We start from the raw sequence: 20400 nt of genomic DNA, 5'->3' as shown, positions 1-20400 counted from the left end.
ATAGCCAAAGGATAGATACCGGTAGTATTGATCTTTGCGTATTGGGATCATACCAATCATACATTGTACAGATATTGACAATAGATATATTTGGGATGATGACAAATTTTAAAATGTATAAAAATGTAATAGTAAATGTAAAAGTATGCTAATAGTAAAGCAATTTTGTACACGCATACCAGTGGGGTAACTATTATTGGTAATGTTAGGGTATTGGTGATTATAGATTGGAGTAGTATACATAATAAGAGTATACATAACCCCCAAGCAACCTCACAATAACTATATTCATGTATTATATATTATTGTCCTGGTAGAACACAAACTTTCAGTTTAAATAAAATGATTAAAACTAGGAATGATGAAACAAATATTTGAAATTACAAGGTTTCAAACAGAAAATCATTAAAAATCTTTAACATACAAAATCCTGAAATCGATGAATCAAAAGAAAAGAAGCTAGGTACTACGCTAAAGTGAGACATGATATATTCTTCGTCTTGTTATCCAAGCCAATAATGGATTTATCTACAGAAGATTTTGATACTAAATAAGCTTTTACAGTTGCAGCATGAAAATAAAGTTGGATAAGATAGGCGTATTTCAATTTAACTCTTACCTCTAATATAATTTCTTTGTTATCGCCAACAAAGTATATCGACTTACTAGCCAAGTTGCCATGGAAACTAATAGATATTACTTAATAAACTTGGCCCCAATTTGCGACCTATTTCTACCAAATATCGGAAAATTTTAAACTAGACTTTAAATGTACGAGTAGGTATAGTAATAGTAGGTCATTTACAATAATTTAATTTTAATTACCAGCTGTTTTCTTGTTTTTAAATTTTAATACGACCATTTAAAATAAACACATTACTTAAATCTAAATAAGTAAATTAATCAAGACTTTATGAAGCTAGTCTTGAATCAATGTTACTTATTTTGCTAGAATCTAGGTAAATACTCGTCATAGACTCATATTCATACTAAGATGATGTAAAAATGTAGGTACATTTTAGACATACACATATAAATAGGCATTGCAGCAATAATGAAAATGAAAAGGTTAATATCTTTAACAAAGGAAGTGGTGTTTACCGACACATAAGATAGTGTTTGCTGGTGGTAGTGGTACTCCGAAAGTATAAGTCCCTTTGGGATTAACGCAGGAATTTACAAAACTGATCTTCTCTATATACGATTAGAACATGAATCTAAGATGTAGATGGCAGATATGAGCCATTTTACACTATGATAAAAGGAATTTCTGAGACAAAATTCAGACATCCTAGATATAATTTTAATTGAATGTTGGAATTTTGAAATGTTATTTTTTTATTTTAAGTTGTCATTTACTACAGCAGATATAGATAGATATCGTGAGCAACCTGAAATCAATATTTAAAGAAAAATATATAAATATCTTTTTTTATTATTACTCTATGCATGCAGTTTTTACCTGATTTCTATTTCAAGGCTAAGCAAAATGCTCGTGTAGTAGAAACCTACGTAGAAACCAGCAGAGATATTGCTTCATTAAAATACAGTAATGCAGATTGCCAGATAGTAACAAAATTCATCTTGAACTATAAATAGCTTTACAGACTTTATCTTTCGAGATCTTTCGTATGCATTATGAAATATTAATCCTAACTGCGAATGTAAGTTGGTTTGTTAATATTTCACCTCTAAACCGATTTTAGTCTTCCACCAATGGAAAGCTAATTATCAGCGGGTAATAGTAACAAAGGCTACATTTTGTCCCCGTATTCCCACTGGAACGAGAACTCCCTTAGTATATAATGAAGTCTAAAATAATTTATTGTATATACAGAAAAATTAAAAAAAAAACGATATGTAACAACAATTGATGGAAAATAAGCCAGACATAAGCCACTGCTGTATGAGAATCGGTTAAAAAAGGAAAGTTTATTATAATTTCATACTCGGAACTGCACGTTGTTCGTGTATTCTGCATAAAAGTTTAGCGATTATAAACGAAGCCTGTAGCGAACTTTCAATAGAACCTCACACAAGTTCATACATTACGCGGAAGTGCAGTCACCTTTCAGGTTTTCAGGGAAACGTAAAGCTCACTTTCACCGTATCACTAGTCACTACACTTCTGTGTAAATTTTATAAAATAGAAACCTTTTAGTACACTATGTTCAACTACAAAACTGATTTTTCTAAAATTGGTGACTGAAATTAAAAAAATTTTTTTTTTTTTAAATAACCGCATGAGTTTACTTAATAAGTTTATTATTGTAACTTCTAGGTAATTATGGCAGTGTTTTAAAGTATATCTGTGAAATGGAATGTAGGTACTGAAGCCATATCTAACTAGACTAGTTGTATTCAGTGCGGAAGTAGAAACGCATTGGACTGGTTTAGAAAAGCTTTAACTCAAAATTTTAAACTTAAAATATAAATATGCTAAAATTTTATATTATGATTATAAAGTTTAGTGTGATTTTTATTGTAACAAATATGACATGAAACAAATAATAAATAATGGAAATGGAAAACGTTAAATTGGAGAAAGAAAATATCAAAAGTGATGATAAAGGTAAGCTTACAGTAAATTCTTATTCTTAATGTTATCAGTTAAAGTTACAATAAAAAGGTTTACTATGTATATTTAGGATTATTACAGAAAGTAAATGTCTAATGAATTTTTAACACCCTGTTGTAAATCATTTACTACTTTATAAGCTTTTTATATTATTTTATTTAATACTAGCGGACGTCCGCGAATACGTCCGTGTGGAGTTAAATTCTTTTGCAAATCTTGCAAAAACCATGTATTTTTTGGGGATAAAAGTTAATCCTGGGTATTATCTATCTTCGTTTTAAATTTCAGCCAAATCGGTTCAGTAGTTGCGGCGTTAAAGAGAAACAAACTACCAAACATACATCCATACAAACTTTTGCGTTTATAATATTAGTAAGATATCAATGATTTATTATATAAATATGTCAGAATAATCGTTTAAAAGACTATTAGCCTAGTCACTTTAAAAATAGTATTACAAATTAACATTCGAACATATTTGTAAAAATATATCAGTGACGTTGGTTAATTTCCATTCGTTCGACAAATAGATAACTTCTCAAACGCTACCACGCGGGGAAATCTAATTAATAGGTTTCCAACTTTTCTGACTGACGTCACAAATCACTTGATAAAGCAGTAAGCGATCGAAGCATGCCATCAGTAGGGTTTTCGTCTCTGAATCACAATAAACTTTTGTAGCACGAAAACCTCAGTTTGCTTCCGTGCGCCGATACACTCGCCAGTTTACACGAAAAATCCGTTTATCAATATCAATCCAAATAAATTCGCAGCCATGGTGACAGGTTATTTAATAATGCATATAAACGCGACGACGATAACGTAACAAATAAACTAAAATAACGATATTAGGGGAACGTACCAAAAATGCTATGGTGGAAACAACTGGAATGTGTAAAATATAACGTTATGATGTTGGAACAAGAGGAACAACGAAGGGACTACCTAGATAACACCACAGTTACGTTGACACTCCCTACCAGGGATCCGGTATTGCAAGATAACTTATTGATAGCGAATATAGATCAAGTGAAAACTTTGCAAGCTTCACTCTTTCCTGTATGCAATAAAGGTGATGATTTAGAACATTTAAAAGATATTAAGTCTACTTGTTTTTTAAAGAAGAAAGAAGAAATAAAGTAAAGAACATATTATTTTTTTCAGGGACATTCATATCTAATTTTCTTCACAACAACATTAAAACCAATCAATTGGAAATAAACACTGACATAAAAACTTTCAAGACCACAGCAAAACTTCGAGAGCCGCGAGACTTGTTTGCTCTTCCAAAAGAGCTTGATTGCCCGCAACAAGCGCCGAGATGGCCGTCAGAATGTCAGGTGAGAATAAGCCTTCATTCGCACCAGAGTTTTTTAACGTACATTAAAAAAGTGTTCAAATACAAAAAAATGCATTCCCAAGTATATGTTCACACGACAGCGTTCTTAAAACACGCTTTTTTATCGAGCTGTTGCATTTTCAATTTTTGGCGTTGGTATTAGAACATTTATTGCAACTTCATAGTATACGCAACGCCAGCCAACGCTGGGTTTTAACGCTTCGCTTTTTTAACTCTCATGCGAATAAGACCTAATTAATTTAAAATTATAATTTGTTTTAAGTTAAAATACTCACCCTTGTAATACAGTTTGGTAAACTGTATTAATGGGGTGAGTAAGTAACCTTGCAACTAATATTGTAATGCTTTAGTCACCTAATAGATAAGCAAAAATAAAAGTACTTTAACATTTTTAATTAGCATAACCAGTAATAAAAAAGGTATTTTCTTAGAGATAACTTAGAGATATAGAGCCGTGATAGACCAGTGGATATAACCTCTGCCTTCGATTCGGAGGGCGTATTAGATTCGAATCCGGTCTAGAGCATGCACCAACTTTTCATTTGTATGCATTTTAAGAAATTAAATCACGTGTCTCAAACGGTGAAAAAAAACATCGTGAGGAAACCTGCATGCCTGAGAATTTTCTTAATTGTCTACGTGTGTGAGGTCTGCCAATTCGCATTGGGCCAGCGTGGTCGACTATTTGCCTAACCCCTCTCATTCTGAGACGAGACTCGTGCTTAACAATGAGCCGATAATGGGTTGCTAATGATGATGACTTAGAGATGATGCAAAAAATATTGTTTGTTAGGTTGTAGAGGAAAGAATACAACATATAATGTGGAGTCCGGCATCGCCCGAGCCTTATTACGTGTCAACGGGAAAGGAGTTGAAGCCTCAACCAGTTGGAGAAGAGGCTGGCACGGTGATTTTCCAGTACTATCCCATGAGTGCAGTGAACTATGTGAGTTTATGAACAACTTTTCGCACTTATAATATCTTATTCCTTAATAACTTATAAATGATCAATAAAAAAAAACAATATCTTATTCGTTTGCTTACGGCTTCGCCTACGTCAAAATTGTGTATTATTAACCGACTTCCAAAATGGAGGAGGTTCTATGTTCGGCTGTATACTCGAAATTTACTTAGATGACTTTTTTACACAACAATAATGGCCGACTATGAATCAAAGACAATCAGTAGGGTTGAGAAGTTAACGGCGGGCATCGGAACGATATCAAGTAGGTATCGTTATAACTGAAATACCTAAACTAAAACATCCGTTACTATACAACGTTATCTTAAAAGGGAACGTATAGTAACGTTTGTCGGTTGTGTGCATTTTAAGAAATTAAATATCACGTGTCACAAACGGTGAACGGTGCACGGTTTATGCCTATGGGTACACGTGGTTAAGAAATGGGGTAATCTTTTTTTATTATTATTATAAATATACTTAAACAATACACATCACTATCTAGCCCCAAAGTAAGCATACAGAGTAGCTTGTGTTATGGGTGCTAAGATAGTTGATATTATAGTATTAATATACAATTATATACTACATATAAATACTTATATACACTCATGTTCATCACACAAATATTTTCCAGTTGTGGGAATCGAACCCACAGCCGTGGATGCAAAAAGCAGGGTCACTACCCACTGCGCCACGCGGCCGTCTCTTTCTTTAATCTTTTGGGGACGTACTAACGTCCAAGATTTGCTTATACTTCAAAAAAGTGTGCACGTATCCACGTACATACTGGGTGTAAGGGACATGATACCGAAAACTGCGTGAAGAGGTTAAATTTAGTTTCCACAACGATATTTTAAATAACAATTACGTGGGAAATGAGAAAATTCAGATTTTGAAAATTTTGAGCACGCAATGTACAGCGAACAATGCGATAACAACGCTCCGCAATCTACTGTGTACGTACGAGTAGGTACGTACGCATCGACAGCAAATCGGCTGGCCACACTTACCTATCTAATACCTATTTTTTATACTTTACAAGTTTTTAACTAGGTACAGGTAATTAACTTACTTCAGGTTGTTTCTCGTTTACGAGACGTTCTGTCGTCATAGTAGGTACAATATTCATGAGTACTGAATTGATTTGATCTAAGCATTTCAAGACTTCTCAGTCAACACACACAAACACACACAATACAAACGACACAATTGTATGAGTATTCGTTACAGAAAATCACTACTAACATAACATAGAACATACACAAAGGTTTTTGAATTTTGGTTTGTTTGTCAACAGACCGCCGAACACGAACTAAAGAAAAAATAGCGTAGCGTCTAGCGAAAGGACCTAAAGTTTCAATATTTTGAAAATACCTATTAACCACGCCACGCGGCTTAGGTTAGAGAGAGATAGCAATTATTTTCCTCGGCACCGGCGGCGGTCGGCAATACAACGTCGCGCAGTTTGTTTGTGACTTTGTATAGATAGATACCTATTAGTCGTGACCTGCCTATTTGACCTCTTGGAAAACAGCTGATCGCGCGCATTTTGCAAATTAAATTTACATTGCTAGTTTTTGTTAAAATCTTGATTTGACGATTTTTATTAAAAATCGTATTGAGATAATGTTATCCATACCAGTGTTTGAATAATGCTACTATTCGTAAGATATCTTTTACGCTATAGAATAACGTGAGCATATGTATTGTATAACATTTTTATTAAAAAACTATTTTTTAAAATAAAATGATTATAAAATATTTCATTTTCCCATCTTTAAACTAACAACATATCAATTATTAAAGAATCATTCATTATCATTTATCGATAAGTTAACGCTCGATGTTATTTACCCATCCTTACTTTTCATAGACAATCTAGCGTTACGAAATGTCAAATTGCCGTAATCGTAGTTAAGCTGTGCAAATTAATCTCGTTGTGATTTTGTTTTTCAGAAAATAAATGTGAATAAATCGTAAATTCGGTGTAGTTTTTGGTGTAATTCGTACTGTACGCGTATAATAAAGGATTTAGACACTTTGTTCTTTAGAAATTACGTGTAACGTAAGTGAAATATGTGATTTTAGTGACAAGACGGGTTTGTTTTGGTGATTAGACTTCTAAGAAAATTTTCGGTATATGTATGTTTATTTATGTATGTCCAGCGATTATTCCGTCATTTATGGACCGATTTTGAAAATTCATTTATTGTTTTAAAAAGTTTTCTTGTAATGATCCTTTTGTGACGTGATAGCCTTGTAAATATGACTGTGTGATATGTCTACCTTTGATTCGGAGGGCGTAGGTTCGAATCCGGCCCGAGGGCATGCACCTCCAACTTTTCAGTTATGTGCATTTCAAGAAAATAAATATCACGTGTCTTTCTGCCTTAAAAGCTTACCTTAGCTTAAAAGAAAATTCTCAGGTATTATCGTGAGGACAGGTGTCTCACGATAATACCTGAGAATTTTCTTAATTATCTAGGTGTGTAAAGTCTGCCAATCCGCATTGGGCCATCGCGGTGGACTAATTGGCCTAACCCCTCTCATTCTGAGAGTAGATTCGTGCTAAGCAGTGAGCCGAATATGGGTTGATAATGATGATGATGATGATGATGAATATGAACATATAATCGACTCTTTGAACTTTATAAAGTTCGAAGAGTGGACGTAAATTTTTAAGGCGCCGAAACGGCAACCTTGTAGCGTTATGCACAGTATTGGTCGACCCCCTATTAGGTCAACAGACGATAGAGATATCAAGCGAGTTACAGGAAGCCGCTGAATATAGGCGCGTCAAAACAGTGCTATTAGGAAGTGTTAACAAGAGTGTCCAACGGCTGATAATAATGATGACGATGATGATGATGATGATTATCATATTCTGTTACAGTTTAGTCGGTCTTCAGTAGGCGGGTCCCGTTTATATCTCTCAGCGTGTACCAGTGCTGGAGGAGACGATGAACTGCGATTCGAATCACGCTTCGAAAGCGGCAATTTGGCGAAGGCAATTAAAATTACGTCCGCTTACTATGAACTTCACCTCCGCACCGATATATACACCAACAGACATATGCAATGGTTTTACTTCAGGGTTACCAACACTAAAAAGCAAATGATGTACAGGTAAGTTGTGTAGGCAATTTATGAATGTTATTGATTATACACCTGCTACTGTCAAATTAATGCAATGAACGCAAGTAGTCATATAAACTTTGCAAAAGCATTTAAAACTAATTAAGTTAAATCAACTAACAAAATGACGATTTTACAATTCAACATTGTGGAGATGACTCCACAATGTTGAATTATAAAATATCCCTGAAGACGCTTGGTTTTCGGACTTAATCGATCTACGTAACGAGTATTTGTCAGGTGTCAGGCATTACCATTTACTTTTGTCGGATTTTCGTGGAGAATGTCTTTAAATTATAACTCAATTGATATTACATAATATTGAACATTTATTACTTAAGTAACTTGTCCCTCTTGAATGTTTAAAAGCTTAAAAGTACGCTTAAGTAAAACAATTCTTTGTCTCGCCCTTTACAGATTTTCTATAGTAAATCTTTCAAAACCTGAAAGTCTGTACAATGAAGGTATGCGACCTTTATTATACTCGACGAAGGACGCTCAGCTACATTCGATCGGTTGGCGACGTTGCGGAGATAACATCGCTTACTACAAAAATGACTCAACGTAAGGTGCACTTTGTTTAGAACTGCAACCTAGAATTTTATTAATAACGATACAGAGAAAATTTTAACTATGAAGTATTTTTTGTAAAATTAATTTACATGGGATTTCTTCCCATGGAACTTTCAAGTCTATTATTTAATGTTAAAAGATTATTTACGTGAACAATATCGGTGATTTATCGAGGCATTAGTGTCCAAGCAACCTTTGGTAAAAGCTCCAGAGTGTGGGACCTCCTCGCAATACGCGCCGTCTCAAGAATCACTGCCTTCTGTATCCGACCCAGCAGTTAAGCGGAAGCTTCTTAAGGTGTTGGTTTTGGACAAATTTTTAGTTGGACCATTGACTGAAACGAATATCGGAACAATAATAGTTGACTCAACATTCCACATGGCGGTAATCTCGTGAGCAAGGGTCAAGTATTTTGATACTTTATCATTTTCAGCTTTAACCAGATTATCGTCACGTGGTACAGTAATCGACAATTATTGCACGGCGAACTAACCGACCGACTATTACAGGTCTATTGGCAACAATATACCTATCAGTGATAATCGTTCGGTCCCAGTAGAGCAAAGCACTGCTATTTTCAAGAACTGATGCTGTGTCGTACCAATAGTAAGACATCTCTGAATCGATAAGGCGCTGATATAGTTATGAAAGATGAATTTTACAGGTGTGAAGAGGAAGAGCAATATCCAAGCTACACTTTAACATTCAACATTGAGTTCCCGCATACAGATGATGCTGTATACATAGCACATTGTTACCCATACACATATTCAGATTTACAAGAATATTTATCACGGCTGCAAGCACATCCAGTCAAATCGATGTACTCAAAACTGCGGCTGCTATGTCGGACTTTAGCCGGAAACAATGTATATTACTTGACAATCACTGCTCCGCAAAACTGTAGCGATATGGAACCAAAAGTGAGTACAATTATAACAATTAGCAGAAAATCTTAACGCCTGTAAGAGAGCAACACTTCATCAGACATTCAAGGAAACCTTACTAGGTACAAAGCGCTGCTTTACTCCAATGAACGTAAGGCACATAAAAAGTGTGTTAAGCCTAGAGTGTCCATAGTTTTATCGACAACAATACGATTCTCTGTTCTACAGCAATGATAATCTGCAGGACGATCTCTGTCACGAAGAGTATTATTACTAAAACTGATAATATTGATGACTAAAACTTTTTATAGACAGTAGACATAGACAACAATATATTAACTTGTAAATGTTTTATTTAATTTTATATAAGTAGTTGGTATGATTTATATAACTTTATTATAGAAGAAGAAGGCAGTAATAATAACAGCTCGAGTACATCCAGGGGAAAGCCCTTCTTCGTGGATGATGAAAGGATTTATGGACTATTTGACTGGAGATACGAATCAAGCTCGGGAACTAAGAGAGAAATTCATATTCAAACTTGTTCCTATGCTAAATCCCGATGGAGTGAGTAAACTTCTTGATAAGGACAGTCATATAAAACTGATCCAATAATTTAATTGTGTTTTTTTATTATAGGTCATTGTCGGCAATAACCGTTGCTCTCTGACCGGAAAAGATCTTAATAGACAATATCGAACAGTAATAAGAGAAACTTATCCCCCTGTGTGGCATACCAAAGTAATGATACGAAGGTAATTATGGTATTAATTTGCATGAAAATAAATAAATCTCTAAATATTCTTAACCTAATTTAGTGTAGGTTACAGGAAGAGTGTGGGGTGGCAATGTTTGTGGATTTACATGCGCACTCGAGGAAACATAATGTATTTATTTACGGATGTGAAAGCAGAAAAAATTCCGAAAAACGTTTGCAAGAACAAGTTTTTCCTTTGATGCTACATAAAAATGCAGCTGACAAGGTACAACAGTATCTATATTAATAAGTATTTAGTACACAACCGGGAAAAAAGTCGTAAACTTAAAATTATTGTTTCAGTTTTCATTTGAAAATTGCAAATTTCGAATTCAACGCAGCAAAGAAGGCACAGCCAGAGTTGTTATATGGATGTTAGGAGTTGCTAATAGTTACACAATGGAAGCATCGTTTGGAGGATCAGAATTAGGTAGTAGAATGTCAACACATTTCTCCGCTCAAGATTACGAAAGCCTAGGTCGAACATTTTGTGAAACTCTCCTTGACTTTTATGATGAAGACCCAAGTAAAGAAAAATTAAGAACGAAAATAGTAACTCGTCTACTGAAAGAGGGATCAAACGCTGATGAACCAACAAATATTGATCTATCAGATTATTCAAGGTGTGTAATAAAATTCATACCATCTATTACTGCAAATTTATTCCTCATTACTTAATCAAAATTACAGTGATGAAGGGGATACATCTAGCAGCAGCTCAGAAGCTGGTCCTCCAAGAGAGCGTGCGAGTAAAACTCAACTTGCTCCACCGCCGTCACCTATTCTACCCGATATTAACACAGATTTTGTAAGTGCATGTATGTACTGTTTTACTTGCATTATTGATTACGCAGAATCCATCTAAAAAGTGTTTTTTTACAGAAACCCAGAAAACAAAGACTTATACTCGAAAAAATAAATAGGGTAGAGAAGAAAAAAACAAAAAGGGAAACTTTACAGGTTGTGATTTGGCATTGATATATTTGAAAAATTTTGCTGCATATTTATTTAACCTAGTTTCTATTTTGTAGGTTTCGAGAGCAACAATAGACTTGACTTCTGATGCTATGACAGACGCATCGTCCGATTGTGATTCTTTTGAAGAAAATATCAGTCCTGTAAGGAGAGTACGGAAAATGTTACACAGTTCCGGAAAACAAAAACCACGTAGAAAAAAGAAAATGCCGCCAGAACTCAAAATTATTCCAGTTCCAGTAGTTATTAATTTTTTCTATTATCTAATCAAAGTTGAAATATTCAGTATTTTATAAAGTATTGTGGATTGCCGCAGTGCACGCAAATGTAGTTCAGAGATCTGAAAAATAGTTGGCAAAGAAACTGTAAACCATTTTACGATAATATTCTGTTCCAGACAAGTGATTCGCCATTTAACTCAGATCGTGAAAGAAAATATACAAAAGGGAGTAGACCAAGAAGTGTCTCTATGATAACTGAACCACTAAATAGACCCAAATTGAAACCAGCTTCATGGCATCAATTTCATCAATTACCACCTTCTAAGTAAATCTTAATTGGTATTGAATTAACTGTGCAGAAACTAGATTTAAATAATTTCAATGTTCCATGTTTCTAATTTTAGGGGCCTATCAGAAATAAAAAGCCGGAATAATCCATCTGAATTACAAGTGAAATTAAATTTGTTAAAGAAAAACATTTGGACTGGAGTACAAAATGAAGAGAAAGAGCCTCTGTCATGGGGAATTTCGAGTTTTGCTATGAATTCTTATTTTACAGACAGCGAAGCCTTACTCAGGTATCTATATTTTACTTATTACTGAATATTATAAAGCGGTCAAGTTTGTGGTATCGCTACATAATATAACACAAGGTCGCTTTCTCTGTCCCTATATATGCTTAAATCTACGCAACGGATTTTGATGCGGTTTTTTCAATAGATACAGTAATTGAAAAGGAAAGTTTATATGTATAAAAACATCGCGCATAAAATCCACACGGACGAAGTAGCGGGCATCCGCTAGTTAGGTATATAGTTTGGTGTAATCTCTGGATCTACTGAACCAATTTTGAAAATTCTTTTACCAGTAGATACACACCTTACTTGGGAGTGTCATAGGCAATATTTTATACCCGTGTTTTCACGGAAATGAAAACTTCTCGGGTGAAATGAAAAATGGAATTGAGATTCTGTAAGGAACAAGAGAGATAGTACTAAAAAGTTCTGGTGTTAAAAATAAGTACATAGCATTTATTTCCAATTCTTTATGATAGACATTATAAACTATCATAAGTAGAAGTAAGTAGTAAAAAATCTGGTATGAATTTTAATATATTTTTAAATTGTAGATCATGTTCTAAAAAGTTAGAAGAATTAGAAGATGAACGGAAAAGAAGTAAAGATGAGAAAAAGAAAAAGAAACTAAAGACAAAGAAGATTTCTGTAAAAGTGCCAAATGCTGAAGAAGTTATAGAACCTATCAATAAAACATCAAAATCAAACAAGAAAAAGGGAAAGTAAGTGGCCATTTATTAAAATATATATGAACATTAAGTTTCTATTTCCGTGAGCATAATTCTCAAGCGCTTTTATTTTTAGGTTAAAACATGCAAAATCAGAAAGTATATCGCATATGAACAGTACTAGTTTTACAGACATACCTAGGAATACTCAACCACAAAATAGGCAAGCCAAATCAGCGTTCAGGAAAGGTGCATATGTGGCCACTGCAATTCAAACAAAGAAAAATAATCAGAAAACAAATACAATAATATCAGAAAATTCAGATTCAGATGCATCTGTGCAAATCACAAAAAAAGTTAAGAAAAAGACCAAGGTATCTAGGAACAAACTACAGAAAGCAGCTACTGAAAATAGACAGAAATTCTAAGAATCATAATTGTTACAATTATGTATCATTAATATAATTTAAGCAATAATTATTTTACCCATAATATTTCAGGACCTTGTAGCATGACTGATATATTTATACTAACATAAGCATTTTTTTAATTTGAGTAGTTTTTTCTACTCAATTTTAATAGAATTCTTCCTGTAGTGTTCATGTAGACTTTTAAGTTTACTGTTACATAGTTATAACACATTTTAGGTATTCTGTACATTGCCTAGGTATTGCATAGAATACCTAAAATACTTGTATATGATCATAACAAAAAATTGTTACAACACTGCCTCTTATATTTATGTTAGTTGTTGTGAAATAATCAAGGTTGTAATTTAATCACATTGTTAATCTGCTTAGACTGACTTAATTGCTTATTAAAACAAAACATTAATTTGAAAATTTAAATAATTTTAAGTAAAGAAGTATGACCACAAAGATGTTCCTGATTGTATTTTTATGATAGTAGTAATAATTTTTTAGAAGAAGTTCTATTTGTGACAGAACTTGTCTGGAGAAGTACTAAGTACATTGGCCATGCTTGTTTCTACCGCCAAGCAGTTGGTGTGTTCCGGTTTGAGGGCATGATTGTCAGTGTTATTAAAGGCACATGAAGCTACACCTACACCTACACCTAAGGTTGGCTTATGCCAACATTATGGCTGTCCTTTGGTGAATGTGTTCCTTGCAAGCCCTTTGAAGTGTTACGCTTTAAACAAGAGCCCATTTTTCACTTAATATAAAGAGGGCTATCTGCTTGACCTACAAATTTTACTTTAAAAAATAAGCATTGTTCTTATGATATCATCACCTTAGCAGCCAATGTAAGTCCACTGCAGGACATATGTCTTTTGTAGACCTGGGACCTTTAAACATCACAATCCTGAGCCTCTTGCTTTCAGAGAATCACTGCAACTCGCTTGATGTTGTCAGTCCACCTGGTCAGACGTCAACCTGCACTGCACTTCCTAGAGTGGTTTAGCCAAGTTTATCAGCTCTTCATATTGTGTGCCCTGCCCATTGCCACTTGTCCAGAACCAATGTCAGTGACTTTGATTCTTCTGCCAAATAAACTCGGTCACAAGTATGTTCTCTTGAAAAATATTGTAAGTTTTCAATTATTTATTTTTATTGAGCATACAGTGGTTGTGACTAATGGATGCAATACTTAGTGTTCATGTACCATATTTATGTTGATAGTAGAAGATTTGAAACTGTATGTGCAGTGTATACAAATTTCTTGTTTCCTAGATTACAAAGCACACTTTATACAACTTTATAATTTAATGTAATAAGAATTTAACTGCTTTGTTTTAATAAAACTGTTTATATTATAAAGTAAATCTGTTATTTAAAATTTTCATTCTAGATAAACCTCATCAATTGGTTAATTTTATTTCTTCTTGACCCAGTTAGTAAGATAACTCAGGTACTCATGACCCCAACTTTGTGGCACAGTGGAAACTGCACCTGCTTTATGCCATCTGCCTCTAATTCCGGAGGGTGTAGGTTCGAATCCAGTCCGGGCCGTGCACCTTCAACTATTCAGTAGTGTGCATTTTAAGAAATTAAATATCACATGTCTCAAACGGTGAAGTAAAACATTGTGAGGAAACCTGCATACCAGATAATTTTCTTAATTCTCTGCATGTGTAAAGTCTGCCAATCCACATTGCCAGCGGGCTATTGGCCTCTCTCATAAGAAGAGACTCGAGCTCAGTAGTGAGCCGAATATGGGTTGATAACGAATAAGTATTTATATGTAATATATGTTATAAATATATTTATGATGAAATCTGCTATCTTAGTACCCATAACACAGGCTTACTTTGGCAAATAGTGATGTGTGTATTGTATAAGTATATTTATTATTTATCATTCAACATATTTAAAATGCATTAAAGTATAATATATATTTCTACTGTGTTGCAAAATTTTAGCTGCTTTCTTGACTCAGTTTGTTTTACTTGGAAAAGCTACTGATAGTCAGGGATCCATAGAACATTTTGTACAACTGATTACTATAAAGTTAATTTTTCATGAGTAGCTTTATCTTAATGAGACAATAAATTTTTTTATTTACGAACATTCTTGATTCTGGTAGCTAACTGAGTTATCAGGAATTAAAAAATTTCTGTGTGTTGGAATGAGATAATGTACCACATAATTTGTAGGACATTGTGGCTGTTAAGTTATATAATTATTAATTAATCAACAGTAAAAAAAAATATCTGGTTAGTAACAACTTTTGATAAACTACCCTCCTCCTAACTTGCATCAGTAACGAACTAAAAGTTTTTACTAACCGTAACAAGCTGATTTTTTTATACAGTAAATCCTGCAGGGTCCTTACTTTATCAACATAAATCCCTTTCCGTGCATTTGCATGGCTGTGAGGGATACATACACAATAATTGGACACATGGTTACATGGACAAGCTATTATTATTTGAAAAATCATTTAAATTATAAAATAATATTAACGAATTAGGTTAGACTAACAGCTACATTACTTCAGCAGGAGGAATAAGTTTATACTTACAAGTTACAGGTTGAACTTAATAGTGAAGTGGATTTTCTTATTTAATATTTAATAACATCAATTATTGATTTTACAATAATTCATTTATGAATAACATTATATTACCATAGTCTTTTTAGATAAGACATTTAAATATATACATCAGTTCAATCATCAAAAATTTAAAAACATAGCAATTTGCAAAAATTGCACTGACAATGACAAATGACAATTTACATGACATTCATGACAATGACAAATGACATACTTGACTTTGACAATGACATTTAAATTAAAACAAATCACAGATCATGCCATGCTCACTTAGAAGAACGTGAAATCTTTATGAAGCAGCGCCATCTACATCCTAGATTTAAGATTTCAGGATCGTAAATTACTTACTGACGTAGGGTGTGTATGTTTTTAGAGATCTAGAAGTCATAAATTATATATAAAAAATCGTTTGTCTGTAAACTCGGTTTACTGACGATAGTTGAACGTGACATCGTCATAAAAAAATACTGATGGAATGGTTGCATTTTTCAAAAGAAAGTCTTCGTTTTTCTAAACACTGTACTGTACTTAATGATCTTCATAGACCAGAATATACTTTATTTCTAGTAAAATTTGTCTAAAAGTTGGCAACCCTAGAGCAAGGGGAACGACGCATGACGTCATCATCTTTTTTCGAGTGCGCAGCCGGCTCCATTGAATTATATGACGTTGTCACGTCAATAACATCATCATGTAATGTAATGTTGTATGTTGCCAATAAACTTTCTTTCAAAAGGCTACTTGCCTCTTTTGTAAACAGTGTTTAAACTGAATTACGGAAGTATTATATGCTATACTTTATTTTGTCCCGTCAATAATAACCAGTAAAAAAATTAATATAAATGAAAAATTATCTACGTAAAATTTTTAGCGCCGAAACAACACATTAGTAAGTGACGTCATTCATAAAGATAACAGCGTGATTGGCGTTTGCAGTGATGTGATTATATCACGTCACCGCAAAACGCCAATCACAAACCGATGCCTTGTAGCGAGTGACGTTACAGTTGGCATTTGCAGTGACGTGATAAAAATACAATTTTGTTTTATAAAAATATTACAATTACGAGATTATTTTCACTAATAAAAATGTAATTAGAGTTCCTTGACATCTAAACTACCTTTTAGCAAAAAATCTTTTTAGTTTTGTACAGCAGGCGAGTAGCCTATTGATTGGATCCGTTACTGTCAAAGCGATACTTGACCGCTAGTTTTATATTTAGCAAAGGAAGACATTCATGATTTATTTATTTAATAGGTACTCACTTTTAATCAGATTTTTTATATTAACAAACATTAGTTAACCAATTCGTTTGAGTTAAATTTGTAGATGTAGAACAAAATGAAGTTGAAACAGGTGTAGCCGTGGAAAATGCTAACACCCGGAGTTCACCAGCGTCAGAAAATTGTAGAGCATTGCTTAATCGTAAACCAGTAGATGTATAACCTGGTGTTTGCGGGTCTCCGGTAATTGGGTTGAAAGTACCACACCTAGATTTTGCCAAAATACATGAAGTTACATTCGTGTAAAATCGGACATTATCACTATCAAGTGTGATGTTAACACCAGTCCGAGCTTCTCTTGTACATTGCGTTATCTGAAAATAAAAATAATTACTGAACAAATTAAATTACACCTACATAAATGACAATAATTATAATAATTATATGTAACTGAAATTAAAAGTTGTAGAACATGGAATAAACGTAATATATAACTAATTAATTACCTATACTTTAGTATACCTTCAAAACTTACCAAATTAATTGAATTTGTTCTTCTTAAGCAGCGTACAAAATCACAATAGCCCATGTAACAACCAGACGGCTGTACATTCAATGCTGAAGTTGATAAAGCCTAAAAAAATCATTAGGCATTAATCTCATCTTCATCGTGAGTCAAAACTGATACCAAGATTAATTTACAAATTATGTCTCTTAATCTAAAAAGTCGGTAGGTACCTACTAGGTATGTATAAACGTACCTACTCGTAGGTATATTACACTACATAGTAGGTACTGGAATGCGGTTGTGGACGTCTACTTTTAAAGTTCTACCACAATAAACAACTAGCGGACGTCCATGATTTCATCCGCCCTTGTACCTTCCAAAATCCGACCTTTTTGCAAAATATGTTCTTAACGAACGTCTTCTAACTATAAACTACCTCCTTGCCAAATTTCAGTCTGGCAGTTTCAAAATTTCGTGATTCTAGTTTTATAATTATTGTCTTACCATTAAATTTGTTGCACAGCTAGCATATGATGTGTTCGTAAAGTATTGTACAGCACAAACACTTAAAGCGTTTAGCTCCTGGGGTCCCTAAATGTTTAAAAAAATATTTTGTAATAACATGAAAATAAAATGTAAGTAAATCATATGCTTACATAATTATACTTTCTACACACAAAACCAACCAAAATTTATCTCTAAAGTTACATTTACATCTTGATATAAAATATTTTTTTTACATTTACATCTTGATATAAAATATTTTGTTTTTAGTTAAAATATTATTTTGTCTTTTTTCCACAATTAATTATCGATCAATTGATAAATAACCTAATTACCTCTGCCATGGATGTAACCCGAGAAAAACATGCAATGCAAGCATCACGTAGAGTTACGTTAGTTGGTTGTGCTGTGCTACATGCCAGATTGAGTAAGTTTTGTAATTTAACCCTAAAACATAAGAAATTATAGAAAATAGTTTTTAGTTAAATGCAAAAATATTATTTAAACTTTATTTATAAAATTGATATATGACTTGCCCATTTGACGGACAAAGTGAGGCAATTTTTTGTGATTTCCATTGAAGCAATTTGTTTTTCACATCACCTAGATCAAAAATTCCGTTTGTTGATGCACCTACCTAGAAAACATTTGAAAGTACATTGTAATTATTACACCATATTATTATAAAATTAAATTACTACATCCATTAAAAGAAGGTAGGTTCTGACCTCGCTAAAATTTAGCAAGTTTTGATTCTTCCATTGTAATATATTTTTTTGCACCTCATTAAGATCTAAAAATGTACCAGATATCCCAATCTGTTGAAAATAATATAAAAAGTGAAGAATATTATATACAGTGCTCTTATTCATAATATACCATGATGTCATATAAAAAAAAAATACTTACGAAAAATGTGATCAAGACACTGTAATGAACTTTCTTGCACATTTTTATTAAATTGTGAAAATTTATTGCTATATAGTATAGTGTTTAGTCGTTTTACAGTCAACTTAACGACCAATTTTCCATTACAAAATGGATGGTAAAAAGTGATAGCCAAAATGTACCTATATACTTTCACAGTCTACATAATGTGGGATTCTAATTTTAGCACAGAGTTCCGTAGTTTAATATTAGTAAAAATTATTAACCTACAGTAAACCAAACTTGTGTTCCTACTACTCAATAAAATACTTTTTCTCATGCATACAATAGAAAAGTACTATACAATCCTTAGCCGCAACCAGGCATTGATGGACTTACGTATGTATGCCTCGGCTTCGCCGTCCGTCCATCAATGCTGCCTCTCTTGCCTGCAGTAATGTACTATTACTTAAACATGCTAAGAAATTTGAGCATTATTTTGACAATCTTCTTCGAGATAAATTGAACTTGCTTTACTGGTTGAGCCGGCAATAGCTGTATGGAAATCTATATCACTCATGTTTGGCGGCCAATTCAATTACTATGTAAAATCATATTTAACGAGTAACGTAAAAAATTGAACGATCTTCTACTTCGCAACATGGCGGTAACATATCAAAGGTTTAATTTAAATTTCGAACTGCTAAAAAGCTATTGTTATTACTTATTAGTTGTATGTCAACTTCGTCGTTGGTTTAGCAAATTTTTTTGGTAAAATAGTATTACACGTAAAATTAACGAAAGCATATTAACCCGACCAACGACTTGCCATCAAAACTTTGATATTCAGATTCACGCCGAAGACACTAGTATACAAAAAACTTCAACCTCGTTAGAATTATCTCAAACCCACACAATTCCAAACCCACAAAATTTTAATAATTGTGCAATCATTAATTGTATTTTCAAATAAAAGTTCTGAATGGGTACTACTTAGTTTAATTTCCACGCATTATTAAGAAAAGTATTATACAAGCCTTTTCTTTAACTAGGCATTGATGAACTTACGCATATTCATACGTTCGTCCATCAATGCCTCTCTTGTCGGCCGCTGCCGTAAATATTAAAAAAAATGCTGTGCTAAATATTATAAAAAAAATCTTAACCGACTTCAAAATCACAAAGATGCTTCCACTAAACTAAAAAGCAAAAAAGAACAACGTATGTGTTTGGTATCTTCTGATCACTTTGAAGGCGGTGCCATGCCAGTGGGGTATTAATCAAAGCCATTTCTGAAAGAACCACGGAAAAGCACTGTCTGAAAATCCTAAATCTATAATCCTAAATTTAAACGATTGGTTAAAAATATCAATTACTTGTCTTCTTTTACTTTTAGTAATACTTTAGCCTTTAGGCTACAGGTGAGTTCGCTGCTTGAACGTGATAATGTGATTATGACTGATGATGTAGTCTATTCGTAAAATGGCGACAAGCTTACATGGATAGGATTTAAACTTTTAATAATAAATAATAATAAAATAATTGTCTCGAAACGATTAGTATCGTTAAGCAATTGCCAGGATAGTGGT

At 33.3% G+C, this 20400-nt stretch overlaps 3 protein-coding genes across 4 annotated transcripts in view; 1 reads left to right on the top strand and 2 right to left on the bottom strand.

The window, feature by feature from the left end:
- Positions 1-15852, bottom strand: part of LOC112043203 (glutamine-dependent NAD(+) synthetase) — a 30547-nt gene extending 14695 nt beyond the window's left edge. Inside the window, exons 1-2 of one of the 2 annotated variants that reach the window (XM_024078509.2) lie at positions 15676-15852; positions 12892-12957 (exon numbers count right to left, since the gene is read on the bottom strand). The gene's annotated coding sequence lies outside the window, so the exon portion shown is untranslated. The remainder of the gene's footprint in view (positions 1-12891; positions 12958-15675) is intronic. The other variant, XM_024078510.2, reaches the window with a different exon arrangement.
- LOC112043183 (cytosolic carboxypeptidase 2-like) lies at positions 3181-14567 on the top strand. The gene is made up of 17 exons (XM_052882024.1): positions 3181-3650; positions 3743-3918; positions 4732-4884; positions 7796-8028; positions 8455-8601; positions 9275-9533; positions 9900-10064; positions 10137-10252; positions 10321-10480; positions 10558-10877; positions 10945-11062; positions 11137-11214; positions 11286-11468; positions 11627-11775; positions 11855-12028; positions 12580-12747; positions 12830-14567. The coding sequence occupies exons 1-17, from the start codon at positions 3446-3448 to the stop codon at positions 13119-13121; spliced, it is 3096 nt and encodes a 1031-aa protein (XP_052737984.1). The 5' UTR covers positions 3181-3445; the 3' UTR covers positions 13122-14567.
- Positions 15853-15994: 142 nt separating the features above from the next.
- Positions 15995-18288, bottom strand: LOC112043192 (uncharacterized). The gene is made up of 4 exons (XM_024078497.2): positions 18280-18288; positions 17945-18031; positions 17468-17566; positions 15995-17306 (listed from the first exon to the last, which is right to left on the bottom strand). Exons 1-4 carry the CDS (start codon positions 18286-18288, stop codon positions 16995-16997), a joined length of 507 nt encoding a protein of 168 aa, XP_023934265.2. The 3' UTR covers positions 15995-16994.
- Positions 18289-20400: the final 2112 nt, after the last annotated feature.

This window comes from Bicyclus anynana, chromosome 6 (genome assembly GCF_947172395.1).
Source record: "Bicyclus anynana chromosome 6, ilBicAnyn1.1, whole genome shotgun sequence".
Lineage (NCBI taxonomy): Eukaryota > Metazoa > Arthropoda > Insecta > Lepidoptera > Nymphalidae > Bicyclus > Bicyclus anynana.
The sequence above is the reverse complement of the archived record's forward strand: the minus strand, read 5'-3'. Positions and strand labels throughout refer to the sequence as shown.

Excerpts from the sequence above, each read along its gene's own strand:
- LOC112043183 (XM_052882024.1), top strand. The coding sequence starts at position 3,446 with ATGCTATGGTGGAAACAACTGGAATGTGTAAAATATAACGTTATGATG. Across the intron at positions 8,602-9,274 it reads TACTACAAAAATGACTCAAC|GTGTGAAGAGGAAGAGCAAT; the intron begins GTAAGGTGCACT and ends TGAATTTTACAG. Across the intron at positions 10,065-10,136 it reads CTATGCTAAATCCCGATGGA|GTCATTGTCGGCAATAACCG; the intron begins GTGAGTAAACTT and ends TTTTTATTATAG.
- LOC112043192 (XM_024078497.2), bottom strand. Across the intron at positions 17,567-17,944 it reads GCTGTGCAACAAATTTAATG|GCTTTATCAACTTCAGCATT; the intron begins GTAAGACAATAA and ends TGATTTTTTTAG. Across the intron at positions 17,307-17,467 it reads GAACAAATTCAATTAATTTG|ATAACGCAATGTACAAGAGA; the intron begins GTAAGTTTTGAA and ends TTTTATTTTCAG.